At 42.0% G+C, this 24,906-nt stretch overlaps 1 protein-coding gene and 2 pseudogenes across 1 annotated transcript; 2 read left to right on the plus strand and 1 right to left on the minus strand.

The window, feature by feature from the left end:
- The first annotated feature begins 53 nt into the window (after positions 1-53).
- Positions 54-24,224, plus strand: LOC129394394 (ubiquitin carboxyl-terminal hydrolase 6-like). The gene is given in 7 exon segments (XM_063598614.1): positions 54-92; positions 1,822-1,866; positions 15,580-15,771; positions 17,766-18,054; positions 19,474-19,898; positions 20,560-20,652; positions 21,790-24,224. Coding segments are annotated over 7 exon segments (1,278 nt in total). The 3' UTR covers positions 21,985-24,224.
- Positions 8,229-11,357, plus strand: LOC129394395 (protein FAM106B-like; annotated as a pseudogene).
- The window catches only part of LOC117976538 (coiled-coil domain-containing protein 144A-like), a 104,907-nt pseudogene continuing 103,006 nt past the window's right edge, over positions 23,006-24,906 (minus strand).

Raw genomic sequence — 24,906 nt, forward strand, 5'->3', positions numbered from 1 at the left:
AAATGGCCAACAAGCATATGGAAAAATGCTCAACATCACTAATGATCAGGGATATGCAAATCAAAACCACAACGCGATATCACCTCATTCCTGTAAGAATGGCAATATTAAAAAAAATAAAAAATAATAGATGTCGGCATGGATGTGGTGGAAAGGGAACACTTTTATAGTGTTGATGCTAATGTAAACTAGTACAACCACTATGGAAAACGGTGTGGAGATTGCTTAAAGAACTAAAAGTAGATCTACCATTTGATCCAACAACCCCATTCCTCAGTATCTACCCAGAGGAAAAGAAGTCATTATACAAAAAAGATACTTGTACACACGTTTATAGCAGCAAAATTCATAATTGTGAAACTATGGAACCAGCCCAAATGCCCATCAGTCAATGAGTGGATAAAGAAAATGTGATATGTACACACACACCCCATGGAATACTACTCAGCCATAAAAAGGAGCAAACTGGATGGAATTGGAGACCATTCTTCTAATTGCAGCAACCTGGATGGAATTGGAGACCATTCTTCTAAGTGAAGTAGCTCAAGAATGGAAAACCAAACATCATATGTTCTCATATGTGGGAACTAAGCTATGAGAATGTAAAGGCATAAGAATGATACAGTGGACTTTGGGGACTCAGGGGAAATGGTGGGAAGGGAGTGAGAAATAAAAGACTACACATTGAGTACGGTGTACACTGCTCGGGTGAGGGATGCACCAAAATCTCAAAAATCACCACTAAAGAACTTATTTATATAACCAAACACCACCTGTTCCTTAAAAACCTATTGAAATAAAAAGTAAATTTAAAAAAACCTCCTGGATTCATTGATTTTTTTGAAGGTTTTTTTGTGTCTCTATTTCAGTTCAGCTCTGATCTTGGTTATTTCTTGTCTTCTGCTAGCTTGGGAGTTTGTTTCCTCTTGGTTCTCTAGTCCTTTTAGTTGTAATATTAGGTTGTTAACTTGAGATCTTTCTCTCTTTTTGATGTGGGCATTTAGTGCTATAAATTTTCCTCTTAACACTGCTTTAGCTGAGTCCTGGAGATTCTGTTATGTTGTCTCTTTGTTCTAATTAGTTTTAAAACACTTCTTGATCTCTGCCATAATTTTATTATTTACCCCAAAGTCATTCAGGAGCAGATTGTTCAATTTCCATATAGTTGTGTGGTTTTAAGTGAATTTCTTAATCTTGAGATCTAATTTGATTGTGCTGTGGTCTGAGAGACTCTTTGTTATGATTTCAGTTATTTTTCATTTGCTGAGGAGTGTTTTTCTTCCTAATTTATGATTAGTTTTAGGGTAAGTGTCATGTGGCTATGAGAAGAATGTATATTCGCTTGTTTTTTGTTGGAGAGTTCTGTAGATATCTATCATGTCTACTTGATCCACAGCTGAGTTCAGGTCCTGAATATCTTTGTTAATTTTCTGTCTCCATGATGTGTCTAATATTGTCATTGTGGTGTTAAAGTCTCCCACTATTATTGTGTGGGAGTCTAAGTCTCTTTGAAGGTCTCCAATAACTTGCTTTATGAACCTGGGTGCTCTTGTATAGGGTGCATACATATTTAGGATAGTTAGCTCTTCTGGTTGAATTGAACCCTTTACCAACAGGTAGTGCTCTTCTTTGTCTTTTTTGATCTTTGTTAATTTAAAGTCTGTTTTGTTAGAAACTAGGATTGCAAGCTCTGTTTTTTTCTGCTTTCTGTTTGCTTGGTAAATTTTCCTCCATCCCTTTATTTTTAGCCTATGTGTTTCTTTGTGTGTGAGATGGGTCTCTTGAATACAGCATACTGATGGGTCTTGGTTCTTTATCTAGCTTGCCATTCTGTGTCTTTCATTGGAGAACACATTGAGATTTAAGGTTAGTAGTATTATATGTGGATTTGATCTCATCATCATGATGCTAGCTGGTTATTTTGCTAACTTGTTCATGTGGTTGCTTCACAGTGTCACTGTTCTTTGTACTTTAGTGTGTTTTTCTGGTGCCTGGTAATGGTTTTTCCTTTTCATATTTACTGCTTCCTTCAGGAGCTCTTGCAAGACAGGTCTGGTAGTAACAAGTTCCCTCAGCATTTGCTTGTCTGAAAAGCATCTTATTTATCCTTTGCTTATGAAGCTTGGTTTGGCCAGATGTGAAATTCTGGGTTGGAAATTCTTTTCTTTAAGAATGTTGAATATTGGTTCCCAGTATCTTCTGACTTGTAGGGTTTCCACTGAGAGGTCGGCTGTTCATCTGATGGGGTTCCCTTTGTAGGTGACCCGGCCTTTCTGTCTGACTGCCCTTAACATTTTTTCTTTCATTTAGAGTTTGGAGAATCTGATGATCATGTGTCTCGGGGATGATCTCCTCGTGGAGTATCTCACTGGAGTTCTCTGGATTTCTTGAATTTGAGTGTTGGCCTGTCTTGCTAGAACTAACTTGGGGAAGTGAGTTCTCTTGAATCCTATGCCGAAGTATGTTTTCCAACTTGGTTCCATTCTCCTTGTCTTTTTCAGGTACCCCAATCCATCATAGATTCGTTCTCTTTATGTAATCCCATATTTTTTGATGGTATCGTTCGTTCCTTTTCATTCTTTTATCTCTATTCTTGTCTGCCTGTCTTATTTCAGAAAGATCGTCTTCAAGCTCTGAGATTCTTTTCTTGGGCTATTCTGCTGTTAATAATTGTGATTTCATTGTGAAGTTCTTGTAGTGTGTTTTTCAGCTCTAACAGGTGAGTTATGTTTTTCTCTAGACCGGCTATTTTGGCTGTCCGCTCCTGTATTGTTTTGTCATGATTCTTAGTTTGTTTGCATTGGGTTACAAGATGCTCCTTTAGGTCATTGAAGTTCACTGTTATTCACATTCTGAAGCCTACTCTGTCATTTCAGCCATCTCAGGCTCAACCCAGTTCTGAGCCCTTGCTGGAGAGGTGTTGCAGGGATACTCTGGCTTTTTGAGTCCTCAGGATTTTGGGGTTATTTCTCATCCCTGTGGGTCTATCTTAAACTTTGACCTTGAGGATGGGGTTTTTGTGGCTTTTTAAATTGTTGTTGTTGTTGTTTCCTGCTTGTTTTTCTTATAACAGCCTGGCCACTCTTCTGCAGGGCTGCTGCAGTTTGCTGGGGGTTCGCACTATACCCTAGTTGCCTCAGTTTTTCCCATAGCTGGAGGTATCATCAGTGATGTCTGTGAAACAGCAAAGATGGCTGCCTGCCACTTCCTCTGGAAGCTCCAGCCCAGCAGGGTACTGACCTATTGCGGCCTCAAAAGTGCCTGTAGGAGGTGGCTGGAGACCCCAGTTGGGAGGTCTCCTCCAGTCAGGAGAAACGGGATAAGGGACCTGCTTAAAGAATGATTCTGGCTACTTTTTGGTAGACCAGCTGTGCTGTGTTGGGGATCCCTTCAGTTCCCATTCAATTTGGGCTGTCCAAAGGCCCACAGGCTGAACTGGCTGAGAAGCTTGAAAGGCCTAGGTGGCAGCCTGCCCCACCCCTCAGGCACTCCATCCCGGGAAGAAATTAGAGCTCTGTTAGCCCCATAGAACATGAGTGACCTACAATTTTGATTTGCCCTTTTACTGGTGATGTTGGCATTGATCACAAACAGTGGTGTCTGCTAGCTTTCTCCTCTGTAATGTTACTTTTTCACCTTGTAATTAATTAGTATTAATATTTTGTGGGGAGGTAATTTGAGACTATGTAGATATCTCTGTTCTTCATCAAACTCAATTTATTCATTTACTTGATTTGATATTTACTTGTGGTTTATTTCATTTAATAGGTTATAATTTGACAATTTTTTTAAACAATTTTTTTCTTTTTAGAAATGTTTTATTTTGACAATTTGAGACTTATAGAAAAATAGTAAGAAAACTACAAAACATTCTTGGATACTATTCCCCAAATGTGAACACTTTACTGTGTTTGCTTTATCCTTTCTCCCCCTTTTCCTCTTCTCTTTCTAGGTAAATATAAATGTAGGTGCATAATATAGACTTTTTCTGAATGGTTTATAAGTTGCAGGTATGATGCCTCTTTATTTCTAAATAATTTGATGTGTTTCTCCTAAAAACAAGGCATTATCTTGCATAATTATAGTATAACTATCAAAATCAGGAAATTAAAAATGGTTTACTGTTAATATCTCATCCATAAACCTTATTTTACTTTTTTCAGTTGTCTCAATAATATTTTTTATAGCCAAATAATTTAAGATGGGTGATTTTACAATCCATGATGTTGACTTTCATAATCCATGATGTTGAGAGGTTTCAGCATTTTTATGTTGATTCTTTCTCATCTCTGTGGGCCTATCTACCTTTGATGTTTGAGGTTGCTGACCTTTGGAGGAGGTCGATCTGTGTCAAATTATTCTGTCTTTTTAGTCTCTTTTAGTCCAGGATGATTCCTGAGTCTTTCCTTGATTTTCATGGCATTTATGTGTTTGAAGAGTGTGGGTCAGTTTTTTGTGGATTTTCTCTCAGTTTGGGTTCATAGGATGTTTCTTCATGATTCAGTTCAGGTTATACCATTCAGGCAGGAAGGTCACACAAGTGAGGCTGAGTTCTTCCCAATGCAGCATATCTGGAGGCATATGCTGTTACTTGGCTCCATTACTGGCCAGTGTTGACTTTGGTTGAGAATCTACCAGGTCTGTCCGTGATAAAGTGACTATCTACCCTTTGTTTTTCACCAATGTCTTATGTGAACATAGTTTGAGGCTCTGTAAATATCTGGTTACTCTAAACGTCTCACCCACTAGATTTAGTATTTCATTGATTATTTTTGTTGGGTCAATTATTATTATGGTGGTTGCCAAATCATGATTGTCTTCATCTTTCATTCCTTCTACGTGGATAAGTAAAACAAAACAAAACCAACCAACAAATAGGGGAGAAGGGAAAATTTATTGTTTTGCTGTTCAGGTTCCCTCCGCTTTGACCAGTGGTAGCCATTTCAAGCTGAATTCATGTCTTTTTGAACTGTCCTTATTGTTCTTTGAATACTTCCTTACTTTCTGGCATAAGCTGTTTCAACCATACTTTGTATTTTCTCTGCCCCAGCCCTTGAATCAGCCATTTTCATTTTTTTCCAGAAGCCCTGACTTTCTTTAGGGGACAGTAATTAGAAACCAATATCTGGGCAGTAATTGTGGTAGACACGTATGGCTATTGGAGTTGTCATTGCTCATAGGCTTCCTCAGTGAACAGAGCAGAAAAATACAGCTAGATGGATAAATATACAAACATACATGCTTATATTCATCGATATTTCTGTATTAGAATATACTGAAAACCATGAGTTCTTCCTGGTGATTCTAATTCCAGTTGAATCACACATGGCTCATTTTAGTTTTTTTTTCCCTTTCAGTACTCTTGACCTTTGAACAATGTGGAAGTTAGAGGGGCTGAACCCCACACAGCCGAAAATTTGCCTAAATTTTGACTTCCCTGTAATGTAACTGCTGACTGACCTGATTAACTACTGTTGACCAGAAACCTTACCCATAACAAAGTTGATTAATATATGTGCTGTATATTCTATGTATTATACACTATATTCTTATAAAAGTAAGCTAGAATTGCCTTAGCTATTCCAGCTGTTTTGGGGTTCGATATAAATTTTAAAATAGTTTATCCTAATTCTGTGAAGAATGTCATTGGTAGTTTGGTAGCTGACTTCAAACTATACTACAAACCTGCAGTAACAGAAATAGCATGGTACTGTTACAACAGCAGACACATATACCAATGGAACGGAATAGAGAGCTAAGAAATAATGCAGCACACCTACAACCATCCAACCTTCAACAACTCCACTTAAAAAAAGCGATGGGGAAAGCAATGGGACTGCTGGGTCAAATGGCAATTCTAAGTTCTTTGAGAAATCGCCAAACTGCTTTCCACAATGACTAAACAAGTTTAAATTCCCACCAGAAGTGCATAAACGTCCCCTTTTCTCCACAACCTTGCCAGCTTCTGTTAGTTTTTGACCTTTTAATAATGGTCATTCTGACTGGTGTGAGATGGCGTCTCACTGTGGTTTTGATTTGCATTTCTCTAATGATTAGTGAGTTTGAGCCTTTTTTTCATAGCCTTGTTGGCCACATGTTATGTCTTCTTTTGAAAAGTATCTGTTCATGTCCTTTGCCCACTTTTGATGGTGTTGTTTGTTTTTTTTTTTTTTCTTGTAAATTTAAGTTCCTTGCAGATGCTGGATATTAGACCTTTGTCAGATGGCTAGGTTGCAAATATTTTCTCCCTTTCTGTGAGCTGTTTACTCTGTTGATAGTTTCTTTTGCCGTAAAGAAGCTCTTTAGTTTAATTAGGTCCCATTTGCCAATTTTTGTTTTTCTTGCAATTACTTTTGGCATCTTTGTCATGAAGATCATTTCCAGGTCCTATGTCCGCAATGGTATTTCCTAGGTTATCGTCCAAGGTTTTAATATGTTTTCATTTTAGATTTAAGTTTTTAATCCTGCCTTTGCCTCCCAAAGTGCTGGGATTACAAGCGTGAGCTACCACACCCAGCGAGGAAGCCAAGTTTAACGTGTGTGCTCCACTCCTCCAACCTGGCCAAAGGGCAGTCATCATCACTGGCCACTACTGACCACAGCCTTTAGAAACTCCCCTTGAACGTGCTGGGCTGACCTTCCTCTGATCACAGGCAAGGTAACCATACACTCAAGGCCAATGATCCCATCTGCTGTGGGCTGGCTCATGCTCCCAATGCTTACAGAACCTGGGAGGCAGAGGAAAACTCTGCCCATCCCATGGGACGTTACCTGTAAGCTTTGAACACCAGAATCTTGAGGCCCATCTCTTTCTGAAAGGCTTTGTCTTCCTCTAAACCAGGAAGCTGGAGCAATTCCACCAGATTCTGTACAACAGATGCAACAAGAAAATTCATGAAGAGTAGATCTTAGGTTGAATTTTTCACAGAAGACCTTGTAAGAGCAGACAATGGTGAGAAAAAAAAAGCCCGAGGTCAGTACAATGGGGAAAAGCCTGTGAAGTGACCTGGCAGCAGCCACAGCTGCTGTCACCTCCATTCCCCTCTCATCTTGGAAACAGATTTGCCCTTTACAACTCAACTCATAGCTCACCCGCCTTCAGAGACTTCTTGGCCCATCTTAGCTGGAAGGGATCTGTTCCAGCGCTGAGCTTTTATTTTGCTTAGCATCTACTCAGATGCCTTGACTGTGTGTGTCTCACAGTCCTACTGACTGACAAACTCCCTGGGGGCCGAGATGGCATGGATTCAGGTCTCAGATGCTCTATGGCACCTGGGAGCATCTTACACAGGTGAAGTGCTCAGTGATGATCTGGGGTCACTATTCTCTGCAGATCAGCATGTCTGAGAGGTAGGGGCTCACAGCCTGTGGAACTGGTGTAAGACCTTTGTCTTTTCCCGGCTACTAACAGGTCCTGCTTGTCACAGCCCTTCCATGATACAAAGTTAAGTCATTTTGTGTCTGACACAGGCAAAGGGAAACGACAGACCCTTGCCTTCCCGGTCCTCAAGGGTCAGCTGTAAGATGATGTCATAAAGCCGGATCAGGTCCTGGGGCCGGGGGAAGCACTTGCTGTCATCCTCTGGCTGCTGCTGCAGCAGAGCCCTCTGCAGACCTTTGGCCATGCTCTCATTACGCTTGATTGCCATTGACAGCTTGATGTAAGTCAGGTAGGTGGAATGCACCACACGTCAGCTCAACTTATACTCAGAGAAGCAGAGGAACTGGGAGGACTGGACTACGAGTTGGGGCTGACCCAGAGGAAGTGGGGGGGTGCGTTGGGGCAAGGCCACAGCAGGGCCATTTGTCCTGGGCTTCAAGGGACCCTGTAATCCCAACTACTTGGCAGGCTGAGGCAGGAGAATCACTTGAATCCGGGAGGTGGAGGTTTCAGTGAGCCGAGATAGTGCCACTTCACTGCAGCCTGGGCGACAAGAGTGAAACTCCGTCTCAAAGAAAACTAAAATAGGCTGGGTGCAGTGACTCACGCCTGTAATCCCAGCACTTTGGGAGGCCGACATGGGTGGATCACCTGAGGCTGGGAGTTCAAGACCAGCCTGACCAACATGGAGAAACCCCATCTCTACTAAAAATACAGAATTAGCTGGGCGTGGTGGCTCATGCCTGTAATCCCAGCTGCTCAGGAGGCTGAGGCAGGAGAATTGCTTGAACCTGAGAGACGGAGGTTGTAGTGAGCTGGGATTGCTCCATTGCACTCCAGCCTGGGCAACAAGAGCGAACCTCTGTCTCAAAAATAAATAAATACATAAAATAAATACATAAAATAAATAAATACATAAATAAAATAGATATGTATTTATGCAAACGATACAAAAATGTTTGGCAACCATCGCAAGATACCTGACAATGTGAAATAGTTTTATTACAACTGGCCTGACCTTCAAAGGCCTTCACAGCTCCTGCCTTCATGTTACCGTCTACTATGTTCCTCATGCACCTTCCACTCAGCACAAACAGGCTGCACTGCCTCCGAAACACATCACTGGAACCCTGCCTCTGCTCCTTTGTCCATCTGAATCACCCTCTCCACATTTCTGACCCTGTAATCCTCATCTCACTTCATGAGGCAGTTCGCTTCTCTTTTGCATTTAGCTTTCCCCGGGGTACACTGTCAATAGCCTACTGTCTGATGTCATGAGTCAGCACTTCATCAGAGGCAATTACGTCCACAGAGCTTTTGGCTAATTACTGTCACTCCTCTTTACATGTGTGCATATGCATATCATCTTTCCCTAATGAGACTGGAAATCATGATTCATTCCCTGGAGCAGTGGTTTCCATAAGTGACCAACCCACAGACCGGTGCAAACTGGCTGCAAAAGAGCTTCCTCTGAGGAACTTATTAGAATGCAGATTCTTTGACTGCATGGGAGAGGAGGATCTCATAAATCTGGGTGTAATAGGCACAGAACATTAGGTGTAATATGGGCGGGACTCTGGACTCAGCATATCCAACAAGCTGCTGGCTGATTCCGACGATGCCGATGAATTGCCAGGTTGGGAACTGCTGCCCCCAGAGAACCTAGCAGAGAGCTCTGTACGTGGTAGGTGCTCACTCCCCTATTGTTTGGGTGTATGCCTCCTGATAATGAACTTGATCGTAACATTATTGTTGCATTATGCCTGTATTGTTTCCTTAAGTGAAGGAAGAATGCTTTTGAGTACCTAATAGGTGGCAAGCTCTGTGCCTACTTACATACATGAACTATTCCTTTTAATAACCTTTGGAAATAACGTGGCATTTCCATTGGGCATTAGAAATCTGAAGACTTTCGTTTACAGCTGTTGCAACAGCAGAACTAGAATTCGACCTCCGACATTTCTGCTCACCAGAGGGCATGAACTGCTGGTTTGTACCTGGCTTGCAGATACCTTCTTTGGGCAGCACAATGTTCAAAATTAAAAAAACTACCAACACTTCTAAACTGGATACTTTGTATCAATATCTGGGTTTCTGGCTTCTCTTCATGGGAAAAAAACAAACAAACAAAAAGGTTTGGTGAACACTGGGGCCCACATTCCTGCAGGGCAACAGTCACATGGAGACTTTAGATGGGCACGTGCCCAGAACACACTAGAGTCCCCATCGCTCCCCATTCTCTTACATTCTATTCCCAACTAGGTTCTTATAGGCCTGGGTTTGTGCCTGTTGCACACTTATCTACTCTCTTGCTTCCCACTGGTCAGGAAGTCTGGCAAACTTAAAAGGCCTCTTTTTGTTGCTCTCTCCTGTATGGATCTCTCATCATAGAGGTGTGTGCATTTCTGACTTTGTGATTTCAATACTAAGGAAGCTGTCGGCACATTATCAAGGAAAACGGGGATCGCTGCTCCCCAACGTACACATTCTGGTGTGCCCCAGTAAAATTCTATATTCAGCCTCCAAATTAGCTGGGAAAAATGTGGCAAATCATCTACTTGCTCCAATTCAATGGTGTTTAGAAGTAAGAAGTCACTGTGAGCAGTGCCACCAAGTGGTGGAGAGACTCCATGCAGAATCGCCACCTTCAGCCAGAGAGGCTGGGAGGCCGAAGACCTCTCTCAATGCACAGGGCCATTCAGAAACTAGAAACAAAATGCTTGCTCATCTCCCTAGGCCACTCCTTCCGAGGCTTTTTGAGACAAGATCTCACTGTCACCCAGGCCGGAGTGCAGTGGCACAATCAAGGCTCACTGCAACCTCAACCTTCTGGTTTCAAGTGATCCTCCCACTTCAGCCTTTCGAGTAGCTGGGATGACTACAGGCATGGGCCACCACACCCAGCTGATTTTTTTTTTTCTTTTTAGTAAAAATGAGGTCTCGCCATATTGTTCAGACTGGTCTTGAACCAACACATTTTTAGCTTTTTAAAAGACAGCCTTGGCCAGCCATGGCAGCTCACACTTGTAATCACTGCACTTTGGGAAGCTGAGGTGGGCAGATAGCTTGAGCTGAGGAGTTCAAGACCAGCCTGGGCAACATGGTGAAACCCCATCTCTACAAAAAATACAAAAATTAGCTGGGTGTGATGGTGCACATCTGTGGTCCCAGCTACTGGGGAGGCTGAGGTGGGAGGATTGCTTGAGCCTGGGAGGTCGAGGCTGCAGTGAGCTGTGATTACCTCACTGCATTCCGGCCTGGGGAACAGAGACCCTGTCTCTATTAAAAAAAAAAAAAAAGAAAGAAAGAAACCTAAAAACAGACTGGCACTTAAAAGAGTTGTGCTTCATTTTTTGACTTTCTGTATTAATTTTGTTTGTTCCTTTCCTTAAACAAGCTGCCACTGCTGCTGATTCAACATGTTTCATTTTATACTTTTTTTTTTTTTTTTTTTTTGAGACAGAGTTTCGCTCTTGTTGCCCAGGCTGCAGTGCAATGGTGTGATCTCGGCTCAGTGCAACCTCTGCCTCCTGGGTTCAAGCAATTCTCCTGCCTCAGCCTCCCAAGTAGCTGGGTTTACAGGCATGCACCACCACACCCGGCTATTTTGTATTTTTAGTAGAGACGGGGTTTCTCCATGTTGGTCAGGCTGGTCTGGAACTCTCAACCTTAGGTGATCTGCCTGCCTTGGCCTTCCAAAGTGCTGGGATTACAGGCATAAGCCACTGGGCCTGGCCCATTTTATACATTTTTAATGTGTATTCTTGTTTTTGGAAAATGTGACCAGAGGACTATTAAACTCTTTTAGCATCAGTATAGCAAGGAGGTAAAAAAACAAACAACAAAACAAACAAAAAAAACCCTTTTTGTAAAATAGGATTGAGTATCGTTGGATTGAGCACTTACCAAGCAACTGTGCCAGGCATTTGTGTCCTTCATTTAATTCTTACAAGCCTGAGTGTTCGGTATTTTAATTTTATAGGTGGACAAATAGAAGCTGAGGGTGAAGGACCTACAGCTGTCACCTTCATCTCTTCTCAACACTGCCAACTGTCCCCTTGGATCTCCCAGACAGACAACAAGGGACATCTCTGGTTTCTCGGTGCCCCCTAGAAACCTCGGGTCATTTCAAGGCATTATGCAAATGAGAAGCTTCCCTTCTCTTCACCTCATCTCCTGGTCTGCACAAAAGTGACTGTAGGACCCAGTGTTGGTACCGATGTAGGCACCAATCCTCAGTTTACCACCTGCTCTCTACTTGCTTCCCTGCCATAACTTTCTAAAAGGGATGTGAGCCATGTTTAAAGTCACCTGGTCACTGGAGGGATCTTGTTCTACCCCCTGTAGTAGTACCTCTGTAGGGTAGTACCCACTGTAGGGATCTTGTTCTACATCAGTGGTTGCCAACCTTTTTGGCACCAGGGACTGGTGTTGTGGAAGACAATTTTCCACGGACTGGGGGGCTGGGGGGAATGGTTTCAGGATCAAACTGTTCCACCTCAGATCATCAGGCATTAGATTCTCATAAGGAGGGCACAACCTAGATTGCTAGCATGCCCAGTTCGCAACAGGGTTCGTTCTCCTGCGAGAATGGCATGCCGCTGCTGATCTAACAGGAGGCAGAGCTCAGGCGGTAATGGGAGCAAGGGGGAGCGGCTATAAATACAGCTCACCGCTCACCTGCTGCTGTGCAGCCCGGTTCCTAACAGGCCATGGACGGTACTGGTCTGTAGCCCAGGAGTTGGGGAATCCTGCTCTACAGAGTTTCCAACCTCAGAGATGAAGCATCCCCTCTGTAAGTCAGAAAGAAATTATTCAAGTAGGAGAATTAAAACAGGATCACAGAGAGGGAGGCTGAAGAATCTGACATTCTGTGTTGTTTACTTGTATGAGGAAAAACAGCACATAGAGGCATCCACAGTATTTAATTTGTTTGGATAACAGTTACAGATAAACAGGTACACCCCATATACAATTACCAATACTTTTTATACAGTTCATATTTCAGTACATCAACACTATTTTATTTACACTCTATTTATATACATTAACATCTTTTTAAATTGGGATTATTGTCCATATGCTTTATATTTTTTATTCCAGTGGTTTCCCTTTTAGGAATTTATCTGAGGGGAGAATACTCTGTAATTACTCCATAATTTGCAGGCAAATATCATCATAGCATTTTTTAGGATACTAAAAATTTATTAACAACTTATATTTGTCTCACATTAGAGGAATGGTTAAATAAAGCATGGTGTATTCATTGGATAAACTATAATGCAGTTGTTGAAAATGATTACCAGGAGTTTTTGCTAACATTTATGGGAACATGCTTATGATATGTGAACATTTTTTTAAAAACAAGACATAAAGTTGCATATACTGGAAAGAATACCTTCAATATTGAAAAAAATACTATTTAGGAAAAAGGACAGAAGAAAATCTGCCAAAATTTTGACAGTGGTTGCCTTTGTATTAAGAATATAAAAGGATTCCCTGCCTTTTTACATTTTTCTCTGCTTTCCAAAATTTCCACATGAATATTATACCTAGTAATCAGAAAAAAATACAGGGACACTCACTCTTATCCTTTACATTTCTCTCCTGTTTGGACCTCAGATTCCTCAGTAGAAAATTAAACTAGATACCAGCCTGGGCAATATGATGTCACCCTATCTTTACAAAAAATGCACAAATTAGCCAGGTGTGGTGTTGTGCACCTATAGTCCCAGCTTCTTGGGAGGCTGAGGTTGGAGGATTGCTTGAGCCCAAGAGATCAAGGCTGCAGTGAGCTGTGATCTCGCCACTGCACTCCAGCCTGGGTAACAAAGCAAGACCCTGTCTCAAAAAAAAAAAAAGAAAAAAAGAAAATTAAACTAGACAAATTCTTAGGCCTCTCTCTCTTTTTTTTTAATAGTCTTATATGAAGACTATTACTTCATTTCCTGTGTTTTGTGTTAAGATGAGCTTTAAAGCAACTCTGAAAAAGAAGAGGGTGCCTATAAGTAATTCATAGACTGTTTAAACAATAGTAGAGGATCTAAGCATAGATCCCAAGAGGTAAAGGGAATCTTTATCACTTTGGGAAATTTTACTGATAAATAGAAATTATTGTCAGTACAGTCCACAAATATGTTTTTTATCAGCCTTCTTTCCTCCCTGTCTTCATCTAGCACTGTAGCCTGTGTTCCACAGAAAATATAGTCAATAAAATTCAACATTCTTTACTAGCTTACTCTAATTTGTGCTTGGCCATAAAGTATTCCTGGTAGAGATAATAGAGATAATATTTAACTGGCTATGAGAAAGGAAACACTATCGTATATGATACACCCCTTTTTCTACTCATTCCAACAACTATGATACAGCATGTTTCCTTTTGAAGCACATCAGTTTTTTCCTTGAGTGACCAGTTCAAAAGATGATGACAGTTAATATCTTGTTACTACAGAATTTGTACTCAAAAAAGAAGTCTATAACCCAAGTCCAAGCCAGATTTCCTTTTCTAAAAAAAGAATTTTCCTCTAAGTTCCCCTTTTTAAATGAGCTCTTTAGCCTGGATAATTATGCAGTGCTAGAACCGTAACTGCATGATCAAACCCAACCTTGCTTGTTTATAACAGCATTTGACAGCCTCGTGACTCTCACATAGGGAAAAAGTCTCGCCTGAAAACCCATGCTAAGCTGCATGTCTTGAGCTGTGCCAATTTGTATTCCAGGCAGCCTAAGGTTCCCATCGTGAGTTTCAGGAAGGGAAATTCATGGAGGAAGTTCACCTCTGGAAGGGTGAGGAGCAATAAATAGGGCGGGTGATGGACATATGTGACGTTTGCCACAGAGAGGCAGTCAGTATGGGCCTTGTGGTCCGGGCTCTGCTTTGGGACACAAATATAAACTGTGTGAAGTCTTATGGTAGCATTCATAACCCTGATGCTTCACCCACCTTCCCATACATTAGAGGGACAAACAGAAGTATCCCAGCTCTATGGTTCTTGATTGTTTGTCAGGTAGCAGCCAGGCATGGAGAGGGAAATATTCTTTCTTTTCTGCTGCACTCTAGATCCTTCCTTCTCTCCTCCTTCTTCATTCTACACTACCCCCAACACATATCCCTGCACCCCGCCCATTCTTTGCTCTCTCTCCTTTCTTACACTTAACTCCTTCTTGCTCCACAGCCTAACATGCTGATTAACAGGACCCCAAAGGTTTGGGTGGGTATTAGGGGCCTTCTCAACAAAAGCAGCACACTCTTGAGCTTGTTCTTCCTTTTGTTGCCATCTCAGATAAAAAGGCCCCATGAGGGAGGAGACAGATAAGTATAGACTTGGTATTCTGATAACTCTGTGTTACATGGGATCAGATGTAAATGAGTTGTACCCTGTGGTGTTTCATGCTCTACTGTGTTGTCTTCTCATGGTGAGCTTTTCTGTGCCCTTATTTCATCCAGCTCTGGTTTCTGTGTTTCATGTTATTTCTCCTAGCCTCTGTAAACTCTGCAGCATACTAATAATGCTCTGGCTTTCTGATTAAAGATAAATGGCTTACTATCACCACCCCTGGCTTGAGGGCCAGCTCACATGTAATCCCTTATAGGATTCCAAAGTTGTTAAATAAATGCAGTTCTTTTTGTCATTTTGAAGCATTCAAAAATTTTTCAAGAAAAGCTATGATCATATAAATAGAAATTTTATCCAGAATGTTACAATGTAACATTTGTGAATAAATGTGTAGGTGCTGTATTTGCTCAGACTCTAGTTTGGGTTGTGTTTTCTTTTCCCTTTTTTTTTTTTTTTTGAGACAGGGTCTCTCTCTGTCATCTGGGCTGCAGTGCAGTGGTGTAATCACAGCTCACTGCAACCTCTACTCCCAGGCTCAAGCAATCCTCCTGAGTAGCTGGGACTAGAGACATGCGCCACAACGCCCAGCTAATTTTTAGGTTTTTCTTTCACATAGACAGGGTCTCACTCTGTTGGCCAGGCTGGTTTCGAACTCCTGGACTCAAGCAATTCCCCCGACCTCAGCCTCCTAAAGTGCTGGGATTACAGGCCTGAGCCACCATACCCAGCCAGTTATATTTTCTTTTTCCTTATATAGAGTAAAATAAGGGTGAGTGACCGAGAGGTTGATGCATAGCTAGATCACCAGTTTAAATGCCTTCCCACACACCCCTTTCCTCCTGTTCCCTCTACCTACAGGTTGTAGATGAGCATGAGAGTGTGGAGCAGAGTCGGCGAGCGCAAGTCGAGCCCATCAACCTGGACAGCTGTCTCCGTGCTTTCCCCAGTGAGGAAGAGCTAGGGGAAGATGAGATGTACTACTGTTCCAAGTGTAAGACCCACTGCTTAGCAACAAAGAAGCTGGATCTCTGGAGGCTTCCACCCTTCCTGGTATGTTACAGTCCTGCCTCTGAGAGAGCAGGAATCTAGCATAAAAGAAAGAAGACATGAACAAACAGGAGGTTTTGTTATTTTTGAGAATAAGACTTTTCCTGCAGCTGTGTTTAAAACACTTTCTGTACAAGGTTTTTATGTTGAATACAGAGATGAATCTTTCTACAAATATTTGGTAGTTCCTTTTCCTAAAGAGCTTACAACCTAGAAGAAGAGATCAATCATGTAGACCAGTAACTGCAATTCAGTGTGATGTGAGAACTGCCACAAGGGGTACAACGTGGTGAATTTGAACTTCAGGAGAGGGTGAACTTCTGGCTCTGTGGAGAGAGGAAGCTCAGGCTAGCCCTTTGTGGACTCTAGAAGAGCAACTGAGCCCGGAGCCCCCAACACCCACTGCACATAGTCATGTGGCTGTGGCACGCTGCTGAGTTGAGTGTGTGCGCAAGCACACCAGTGCACTAGGGCCTGTGTGTTCTTTTAGATTTAATTCTGCCTTCTCCCTTCATGGATTAGGAGACTGTCCTTTTGTTTGTCAGGAGAGTTTGAAGTGACAAATCTTCCTATTCATTAAGGTCAGTGTAACTGTAAGGTACTGGCCTATTTTAATCAGATATTTATATGTATTTTCTTTCTTTTTTCTTTTTTTTTTTTTTGGAGACAGGGTCTCACTGTGTCACCCAGGCTGTAGTGCAGTGTTGTAATCTCAGCTCACCGCAACATCCACCTCTTGGGCTCAAGTGATTCTCTTGCCTCAGTCTCCTGAGTAGCTGAGATTATAGGCATGCACCACTACCACCTGGCTAATTTTTGTACTTTTAGTAGAGATGGGGTTTCACCATGTTGGCCAGGCTGGTCTCGAATTCCTGACCTCAGGTGATCCGCCCACCTTGGCCTCCCAAAGTGCTGGAATTACAGGCATGAGCCACCATGCCCAGCCGTATTTTCTTATTCTAATCATGTCTCTGTCACACTACTCTGTGAAGCTGAATGTAGGTTTTTCTTAGACCAGAACAGCTTCCCAGGGAATGATGCACAAGAAATTAATAACACTGGTTGTCAGCTAGCTCCACAGATAGGAACTAGAGGGAAGGGGCAGGCTTGGGGACAAGGTGGGTGGGGAGGAGGGGGAGACCTTTTTTTTTTTTTGAGATGGAATCTCGCTCTGTTGCCCAGGCTGGAGTGCAGTGGCAAGATCTCAGTTCACTGCAAGCCCCACCTCCCAGGTTCACACCATTCTCCTGCCTTAGCCTCCCGAGTAGCTGGGACTACAGGCGCCTACCACCACGCCTGACTAATTTTTTGTGTGTTTTTTATTTTTTTTAGTAGAGATGAGGATTCACTGTGTTAGCCAGGATGGTCTCGATCTCCTGACCTCGTGATCCACCCACCTCGGCCTCCCAAAGTGTGGGGATTACAGGTGTGAGCCACCACGCCTGGCCGAGGGGGAGACCTTTTAAAAAAAAATTGAGGTATAATTAACATACAATTAAAAGCATAGATTTTTAATATCCAGTTCAATGAATTTTAACAAGTATATATTTTCATATAATCATCAAATAAAACAAGCAGAGCGGTCATGTAGCCCAGTAACTGCAATTCAGTGTGATGTGAGAACTGCCACAAGGGGTACAACGTGGTGAATTTGAACTTCAGGAGAGGGTGAACTTCTGGCTCTGTGGAGAGTGGAAGCTCAGGCTAGCCCTTTGTGGACTCTAGAAGAGCAACTGAGCCTGGAGGCAGTACCCACTGCGCAGTCACGTGGCTGTGCCACGCTGCTGAGTTGAGTGTGTGCACAAGCACACCAGTGCACTGGGGCCTGTGTAGAGGCCTTTAGCAAACCACATTTTTGAAGTATTTAAAAAATAATGAAGAGCAAATGTTCTGTTATATATTCCCAAACATTCACATGTATTTGACTTGTTTTTTCCATGTAAATTTTGTATCTTCAGAACGCTTTAATGCGATGTTTTCTACCTTTACTTCTCCAGATTATTCACCTTAAGCGATTTCAATTTGTAAATGATCAGTGGATAAAATCACAGAAAATTGTCAAATTTCCTTGGGAAAGTTTTGATCCGAGTGCTTTTTTGGTACCACGAGACCTGGCTCTCTGCCAGCATCAACCACTCACACCCCAGGGGGATGAGCTCTCCAAGCCCAGGATTCTGGCAAGAGAGGTGAAGAAAGTGGATGTGCAGAGTTTGGCTGGGGAAGAGGACATGCTCCTGAGCAAAAGCCCATCCTCACTCAGCGCTAACATCAGCAGCAGCCCAAAAGGTGGGGCCTGGGGGCCTTATGCAGTTGCTTTCTTGGGACTCCTGTAGGCTACATATGTTTCTCTGTCTTCTGATCTGGAACATCAGGTTGGTTGGGTGGAAGGAACCTATCTGGAATCAGACCTATCTGTATTTGAGCTATGTAAGTTTTATCAAGAGATTCAGCCTCCCTGAATCTATTTTCTCATCTGTAAAATGGAGATAATGCCAGGTTTACAGAGTTGAGAGTTTGACACATGGAGAGTAAAGCACTTCACACAGTGCCTGATGTATGGTAAACAGGAATGGTAGCGGCTGTCTTGTCCCCTTATAGTGAAAGTTCTGAGGTTCCCCATCTTTCAGGGGGTCTAGAGGATCAAAAATCTTTATTCATTTATTTATTTTATTTTTTATTTTTTTGAGACAGGGTCTCACTCTGTCACCCAGGCTGGAGTGCAGTGGTGCAACACAGATCACAGCTCACTGCAGCCTCGACCTCCTGGGGTCAATCAATCCTCCCACCTCAGCCTCCTGAGTAGCTGGGACTACAGGCACGCACCACTGCACCTGGCTAATTTTTGTATTTTTTGTAGAGATGGTGCTTCGCCATGTTTCCAAGGCTGGGCTGGAACTCCTGCACCCAAGTGAACCTCCTGCTTCGGCCTCCTAAAGTGCTGGGATTACAGGTGTGAGCCACTGTGCCTGGCCCAAAACTATTTTCATAAAAATACTAAGACAATATGTGCCTTTTCACTTTTATTCTCTCACAGATGTACAATGGTGTAAGAGACAACATGACGTGGAATAATATCGTCACTTTGACAGTGAAGATCTGTGCTAATGTATTGTACTTTTTCATGCCTCAGTTTTAATTTCTAATACAGGAAATATTGATAGATAAAATTCACATAAAAGTTCTAAAGGTTCTCAATAATTTTTAAAGGTATAAAAGGGGGTAGGGGTAAGAGGCTATAACCAAAAAGTTTAAAGCCTTACAGGATTTTTGTGAGACATAGAGGTAACAATGGACAGCAAGAAATTCCCAGTACCATGCCTAACAATAGGAAGTACTCAGTAAATGGTGGTCACATTTTGGGTCTAATTTTACAAAGGAGAGGAATATGTATTTGGAAAACTCCTTACTCTAATAGTTAGATTTTTTTCAACTGAATCTGACATAAATCATCTTTCTGCTATTTTCTGAGTCTCTATAATGTACTTTACATTTTCAGGACATTGTTGCTTATAGGGACTTGGCATTGAAGAAGACAAAAATGTAACTTACTGGCCACATAATAGGAACTAAAGGGTAGCCAGTCACGACTCCCCTGTCTTTACCTTTGTGTGTACAGTTGTGAAGCTAACCTCAGAGTTAGCATTTGGGGCTGGCTTACTTTGTGGCATTTGGATTTGTGAATCTTTTCTTCTGTCCTGTTCACAGGTTCTCCTTCTTCATCAAGAAAAAGTGGAACCAGCTGTCCCTCCAGCAAAAACAGCAGCCCTAATAGCAGCCCACGGACTTTGGGGAGGAGCAAAGGGAGGCTCCGGCTGCCCCAGATTGGCAGCAAAAATAAGCTGTCAAGTAGTAAGAAGAACTTGGATGCCAGCAAAGAGAATGGGGCTGGGCAGATCTGTGAGCTGGCTGACGCCTTGAGCTGAGGGCATATGTGGGGGGGCAGCCAACCAGAGCTGGTCACTCCTCAGGACCACGAGGTAGCTTTGGCCAATGGATTCCTTTATGAGCATGAAGCATATGGCAGTGGCTACAGCAATGGTAAGCTTGGAAACCACAGTGAAGAAGACAGCACTGATGACCAAAGAGAAGACACTCATATTAAGCCTATTTATAATCTATATGCAATTTCAGTAAGTGGTTTATTGTACAGTTTTCAGAGAGTGGTCTGTGTTTTGTTCACTTGTCTTCATGTATTCATCAGCAAGTATTTTTCAGGTCCTGCTTATTTCCTAGCATTGAGCTTAGTGATAGAGAAAGTTAACATAGAAATCTGGGCCTGCCCAGGTGTGGTGGCTCACACCTGTAATCCCAGCACTTTAGAAGGCTGAGGCAGGAGGATCACTTGAGCCCAGGAGTTTGAGACCAGCCTGGGCCCCATCTCTACAAATAATTTTAAAATGGAGCGAGGTATGGTGGCATTGCCTGTGGTCCCAGCTACTTGGAAGGCTGAGGCAGAAGGATCACCTGAGCCCAGGAGGCCAAGTCTTTAGAGAGTTGTGATCACTCGACTGCACCCCAGCCTGGGTGATAGAGCAAGCCCCTGTCTCAAAATAATAATAATAGTAATTACATTATAAAATGATTGTTTATCCACACAAGACTTGGATCTTATGACTTTTGTATTTTGCTTTTTGCTTATTTTGGTTTTAGAGAAAGTTAGAGGGTTCTAAAATATTTTCTCACCTACTGATCATTTACATGATCACTGTTCTCCTGCTCAGATCCTAGTGCTATACCCTGGCCATAGTACAGTTAACTACTAACATACCTCCACTCTCTTATCTCTTACAGTGCCATTCAGGAATTCTGAGTGGGGGCCATTATGTCACTTATGCCAAAAACCCAAACTGCAAGTGGTACTGCTACAATGGCAGCATCTGTGAGGTAAACATTCTCAATCTTTGAATGAAAGTTAGAAACAGAATATCAACAGAACTGGGGAACATTTGTTGAAATAATGGACTATCTCTTGAATAGGAAATAGATATTCCTGTTAGAATCAATACATAGATGCGGTCAGTATTAAAGGAACAAAAGTGATATGCAAAGTAGGGAATGAAAACATGAGTAGTGAGGAAAAATAAAGAGTTAGTTGACCGGGCGCAGTGGCTCATGCCTGTAATCCCAGCACTTTGGGAGGCTGAGGCAGGCTTAGGAGGTGGATCACTTGATGTCAGGAGTTCGAGACCAGACTGGCCAACATGGTGAAACCCCATCTCTGCTAAAAATACAAAAATTAGTTGGGCATGTTGGTGCATGCCTGTAATCCCAGCTACTCGGGAGGCTGAGGCAGGAGAACAGCTTGAACCTGGGAGGTGTGGAGGTTGCACTGAGCCAAGACTGCACCACTGCACTCCAGCCTGGGCAACAGAGCAAGACTCTGTCTCAAAAAAAAAAAAAAAAAAAAAAAAAAGAGTTAATGCAAAAAGCTCCTATCTTCTAGACTGTTAGAATTTGATGGGGTTGGGCCAAGCGCGGTGGCTCACGACTGTAATCCCAGCACTTTGGGAGGCCAAGGAGGGTGGATCATGAGGTCAGGAGATTGAGATCATCCTGCCTAATATGGTGAAACCCTGTCTCTACTAAAAATACAAAAAATTAGCCAGGCGTGGTGGCACACGCCTGTAGTCCCAGCTACTCGGGAGGCTGAGGCAGGAGAATCGCTTGAACCCAGGAGGCAGAGGTTGCAGTGAGCTGAGATAACACCAGTGCACACCAGCCTGGTGACAGACGGAGACTCCATCTCAAAAAAATAAATAAATAAAAATAAATACATAGAATTTGATGGGGTTTTAGGTCATTCTGTTTTCACTTGTCTATGGTCAAAATATTTTCCCCAAAGCAAACATTGGAAATAATGGGGCTCATTTTAAAGGGGCAGGTGTGAGACAGCCAAACTAGTGAGCTTATTGGAAGCAATCAGGTTTAGTAATTACAGAGGGTTGGTCTTCCCTTTCATGGCAAGGATTTAGAGCCATAATAGTGACGGCTTTTTGTTAAAAGTTTTTCTTGCCCTTTCAGGAACGTCACCCTGATGAAATTGACACCGACTCTGCCTACATTCTTTTCTATGAGCAGCAGAGGATAGACTATGCACAATTTCTGCCAAAGATTGATGGCAAAAAGATGGCAGACACAAGCAGTATGGATGAAGACTTTGAGTCTGATTACAAAAAGTACTGTGTGTTACAGCAAAGCTACCATTCTGGCTGCTAGACAGCTTGGTGGGGAGGGAGATGACTCCTTGTAGCTGATACTTGGCAAAAGTGTCACTGAGAGGCAAGCTAAATGTAGTTATTTTATCCTGTTAGAATACAAATTCTAATGAAAATAGTTAACTTTAAGAGTAGTAGTAATTTTATTTTGAAGTCTCATGCAAGTTGTCTGATAGAGAACTTTCAGGCAGATCCCACCATTAGCCTGTAAACAAAAAGTTTGGCACCAGCCACCTGGGACCAAATAAGAATTCAATTGTGCTTGTCCAGATATGAACAAATATGTAGTCAGTATAGAGTTTACCAATAATCATAACAAATATTAAAGATTTCCTGGGAGTCAAAAAACAAAAAATTATAATGTTGTCTAGGGATGACATGATATGCTACCTCCTTTTTCCTGAAGTTTTATTCCATTATATTGACAAGATGGAGAAAGCAAGATCATGAAGGTGTGCAAATGATTCTTACGGCATGGACGAGGACTTTTCAATTTATTTTTTAAAGTTTCCATACCCTTTCTTTGTCTTTCTTGCTTTTTGTTTTTGCCATTGTGTTTATGTTTGAGATACAACCAGTCATTGGTGGCAGGGGCATAGAGTGGTCAGTCTGAAAGGGAGGCTCTCTTAAGAGCTATGTGCCTTCCACCCAGAGGGAGACCCAGTAGAAAGAAAAACATCCTGGGAAATCCAGCTACCATGGCCCTCCCAGTGGAGGCATCTTACATTTAGGATACTTCAAGTATCCTCAGAAATGTATTCTGCACCCCCGGCCCCACCATGCTGAGGGAAGGGGAGCAGTTGCCAATATTTGCACCATCTTCACATGCACATGTTGCAACAAGAGCTTCTGGGAAGGTAAGCGGCATCGGAGCTAGATCACGTTTCACAATTAGTGGTTGTTCTTTTCCGTGTTTATTTTGCACTTTAAAAAAGAGAGAACACATGCAAATGAACTTGCTTGTGTGTATTTGATGGCTCTAAGGCCTATAAATTACAAACAAAACACATCCCAGACATTAGGAGTTCATAAGTATATTTAATGAAATTGGTGGTTTTAGGAAGTCAACTTTAGTTTTGCTTCGTTTGCACGTCCACTAATTTTTATTTTGATATTTGTCTTTTTTTAAAATTTTACAGTAGTCATTGAAAGTTATGTTTCTTTGTTTACTTCATTTTTTCCCCTAATTATTCAAGACTGGAACAAAACTATAAATGTTATTTATTTCAGGTAGAATTTTTTTGGTGTAGTTTTTTAATATATACTTGAAGGAAATGTTTCACCTTATTTTTGGTCTTTGTTTATTCATTTAGACCCTGCAAGTTGATTCTCATTAATTGTCAGATTCCACTACACTTTCTTCCTCATAGGTAGTAATTACCAGTGTAACTAGGCATTTGTGTTCTGATATCTGAGGCCAGTAACTATTAATATCTAGTTCTCAGAGCATTTGGAAAGGTTATCTTAAATGGCTACCTAAATTGAAATCCTTTTCAGAAAAAATATAATTGCAAATAGGTAGGAGTGGCCAAATTTATCTAATGTAATAAACTCAGACAAAATGCATACTTTATAGTTTCAAGATTTTCAGTATATAAAATCTGTCCATTCCTACGTGTACATGTCCCGTTAAAAAGTGGAAGATTTTAAATAATTTCTTTACAGATGTTTTATTTAAGCAGGTAGCACAATCTACTAATGTTGTTTGATCTGTGTTTGTTATACTGGTTGTAATTAATTTTTTTAATTCATGAACTAGCAGAAAATTTATTAAATTAACTATTAACTACATTCACCTTGTAAATTACTGTATAAAACGTGTTGACAATGCACTGACTTTAGAAAGATGTTAATGTATATAAATAGAGTGTAAATAAAATAGTGTTGATGTACTGAAATATGAACTGTATAAAAAGTATTGGTAATTGTATATGGGGTGTACCTGTTTATCTGTAACTGTTATCCAAACAAATTAAATACTGTGGATGCCTCTATGTGCTGTTTTTCCTCATACAAGTAAACAACACAGAATGTCAGATTCTTCAGCCTCCCTCTCTGTGATCCTGTTTTAATTCTCCTACTTGAATAATTTCTTTCTGACTTACAGAGGGGATGCTTCATCTCTGAGGTTGGAAACTCTGTAGAGCAGGATTCCCCAACTCCTGGGCTACAGACCAGTACCGTCCATGGCCTGTTAGGAACCGGGCTGCACAGCAGCAGGTGAGCGGTGAGCTGTATTTATAGCCGCTCCCCCTTGCTCCCATTACCGCCTGAGCTCTGCCTCCTGTTAGATCAGCAGCGGCATGCCATTCTCGCAGGAGAACGAACCCTGTTGCGAACTGGGCATGCTAGCAATCTAGGTTGTGCCCTCCTTATGAGAATCTAATGCCTGATGATCTGAGGTGGAACAGTTTGATCCTGAAACCATTCCCCCCAGCCCCCCAGTCCGTGGAAAATTGTCTTCCACAACACCAGTCCCTGGTGCCAAAAAGGTTGGCAACCACTGATGTAGAACAAGATCCCTACAGTGGGTACTACCCTACAGAGGTACTACTACAGGGGGTAGAACAAGATCCCTCCAGTGACCAGGTGACTTTAAACATGGCTCACATCCCTTTTAGAAAGTTATGGCAGGGAAGCAAGTAGAGAGCAGGTGGTAAACTGAGGATTGGTGCCTACATCGGTACCAACACTGGGTCCTACAGTCACTTTTGTGCAGACCAGGAGATGAGGTGAAGAGAAGGGAAGCTTCTCATTTGCATAATGCCTTGAAATGACCCGAGGTTTCTAGGGGGCACCGAGAAACCAGAGATGTCCCTTGTTGTCTGTCTGGGAGATCCAAGGGGACAGTTGGCAGTGTTGAGAAGAGATGAAGGTGACAGCTGTAGGTCCTTCACCCTCAGCTTCTATTTGTCCACCTATA

This window comes from Pan paniscus, chromosome 19, assembly GCF_029289425.2.
Source record: "Pan paniscus chromosome 19, NHGRI_mPanPan1-v2.0_pri, whole genome shotgun sequence".
NCBI classification, from domain to species: Eukaryota; Metazoa; Chordata; class Mammalia; order Primates; family Hominidae; genus Pan; species Pan paniscus.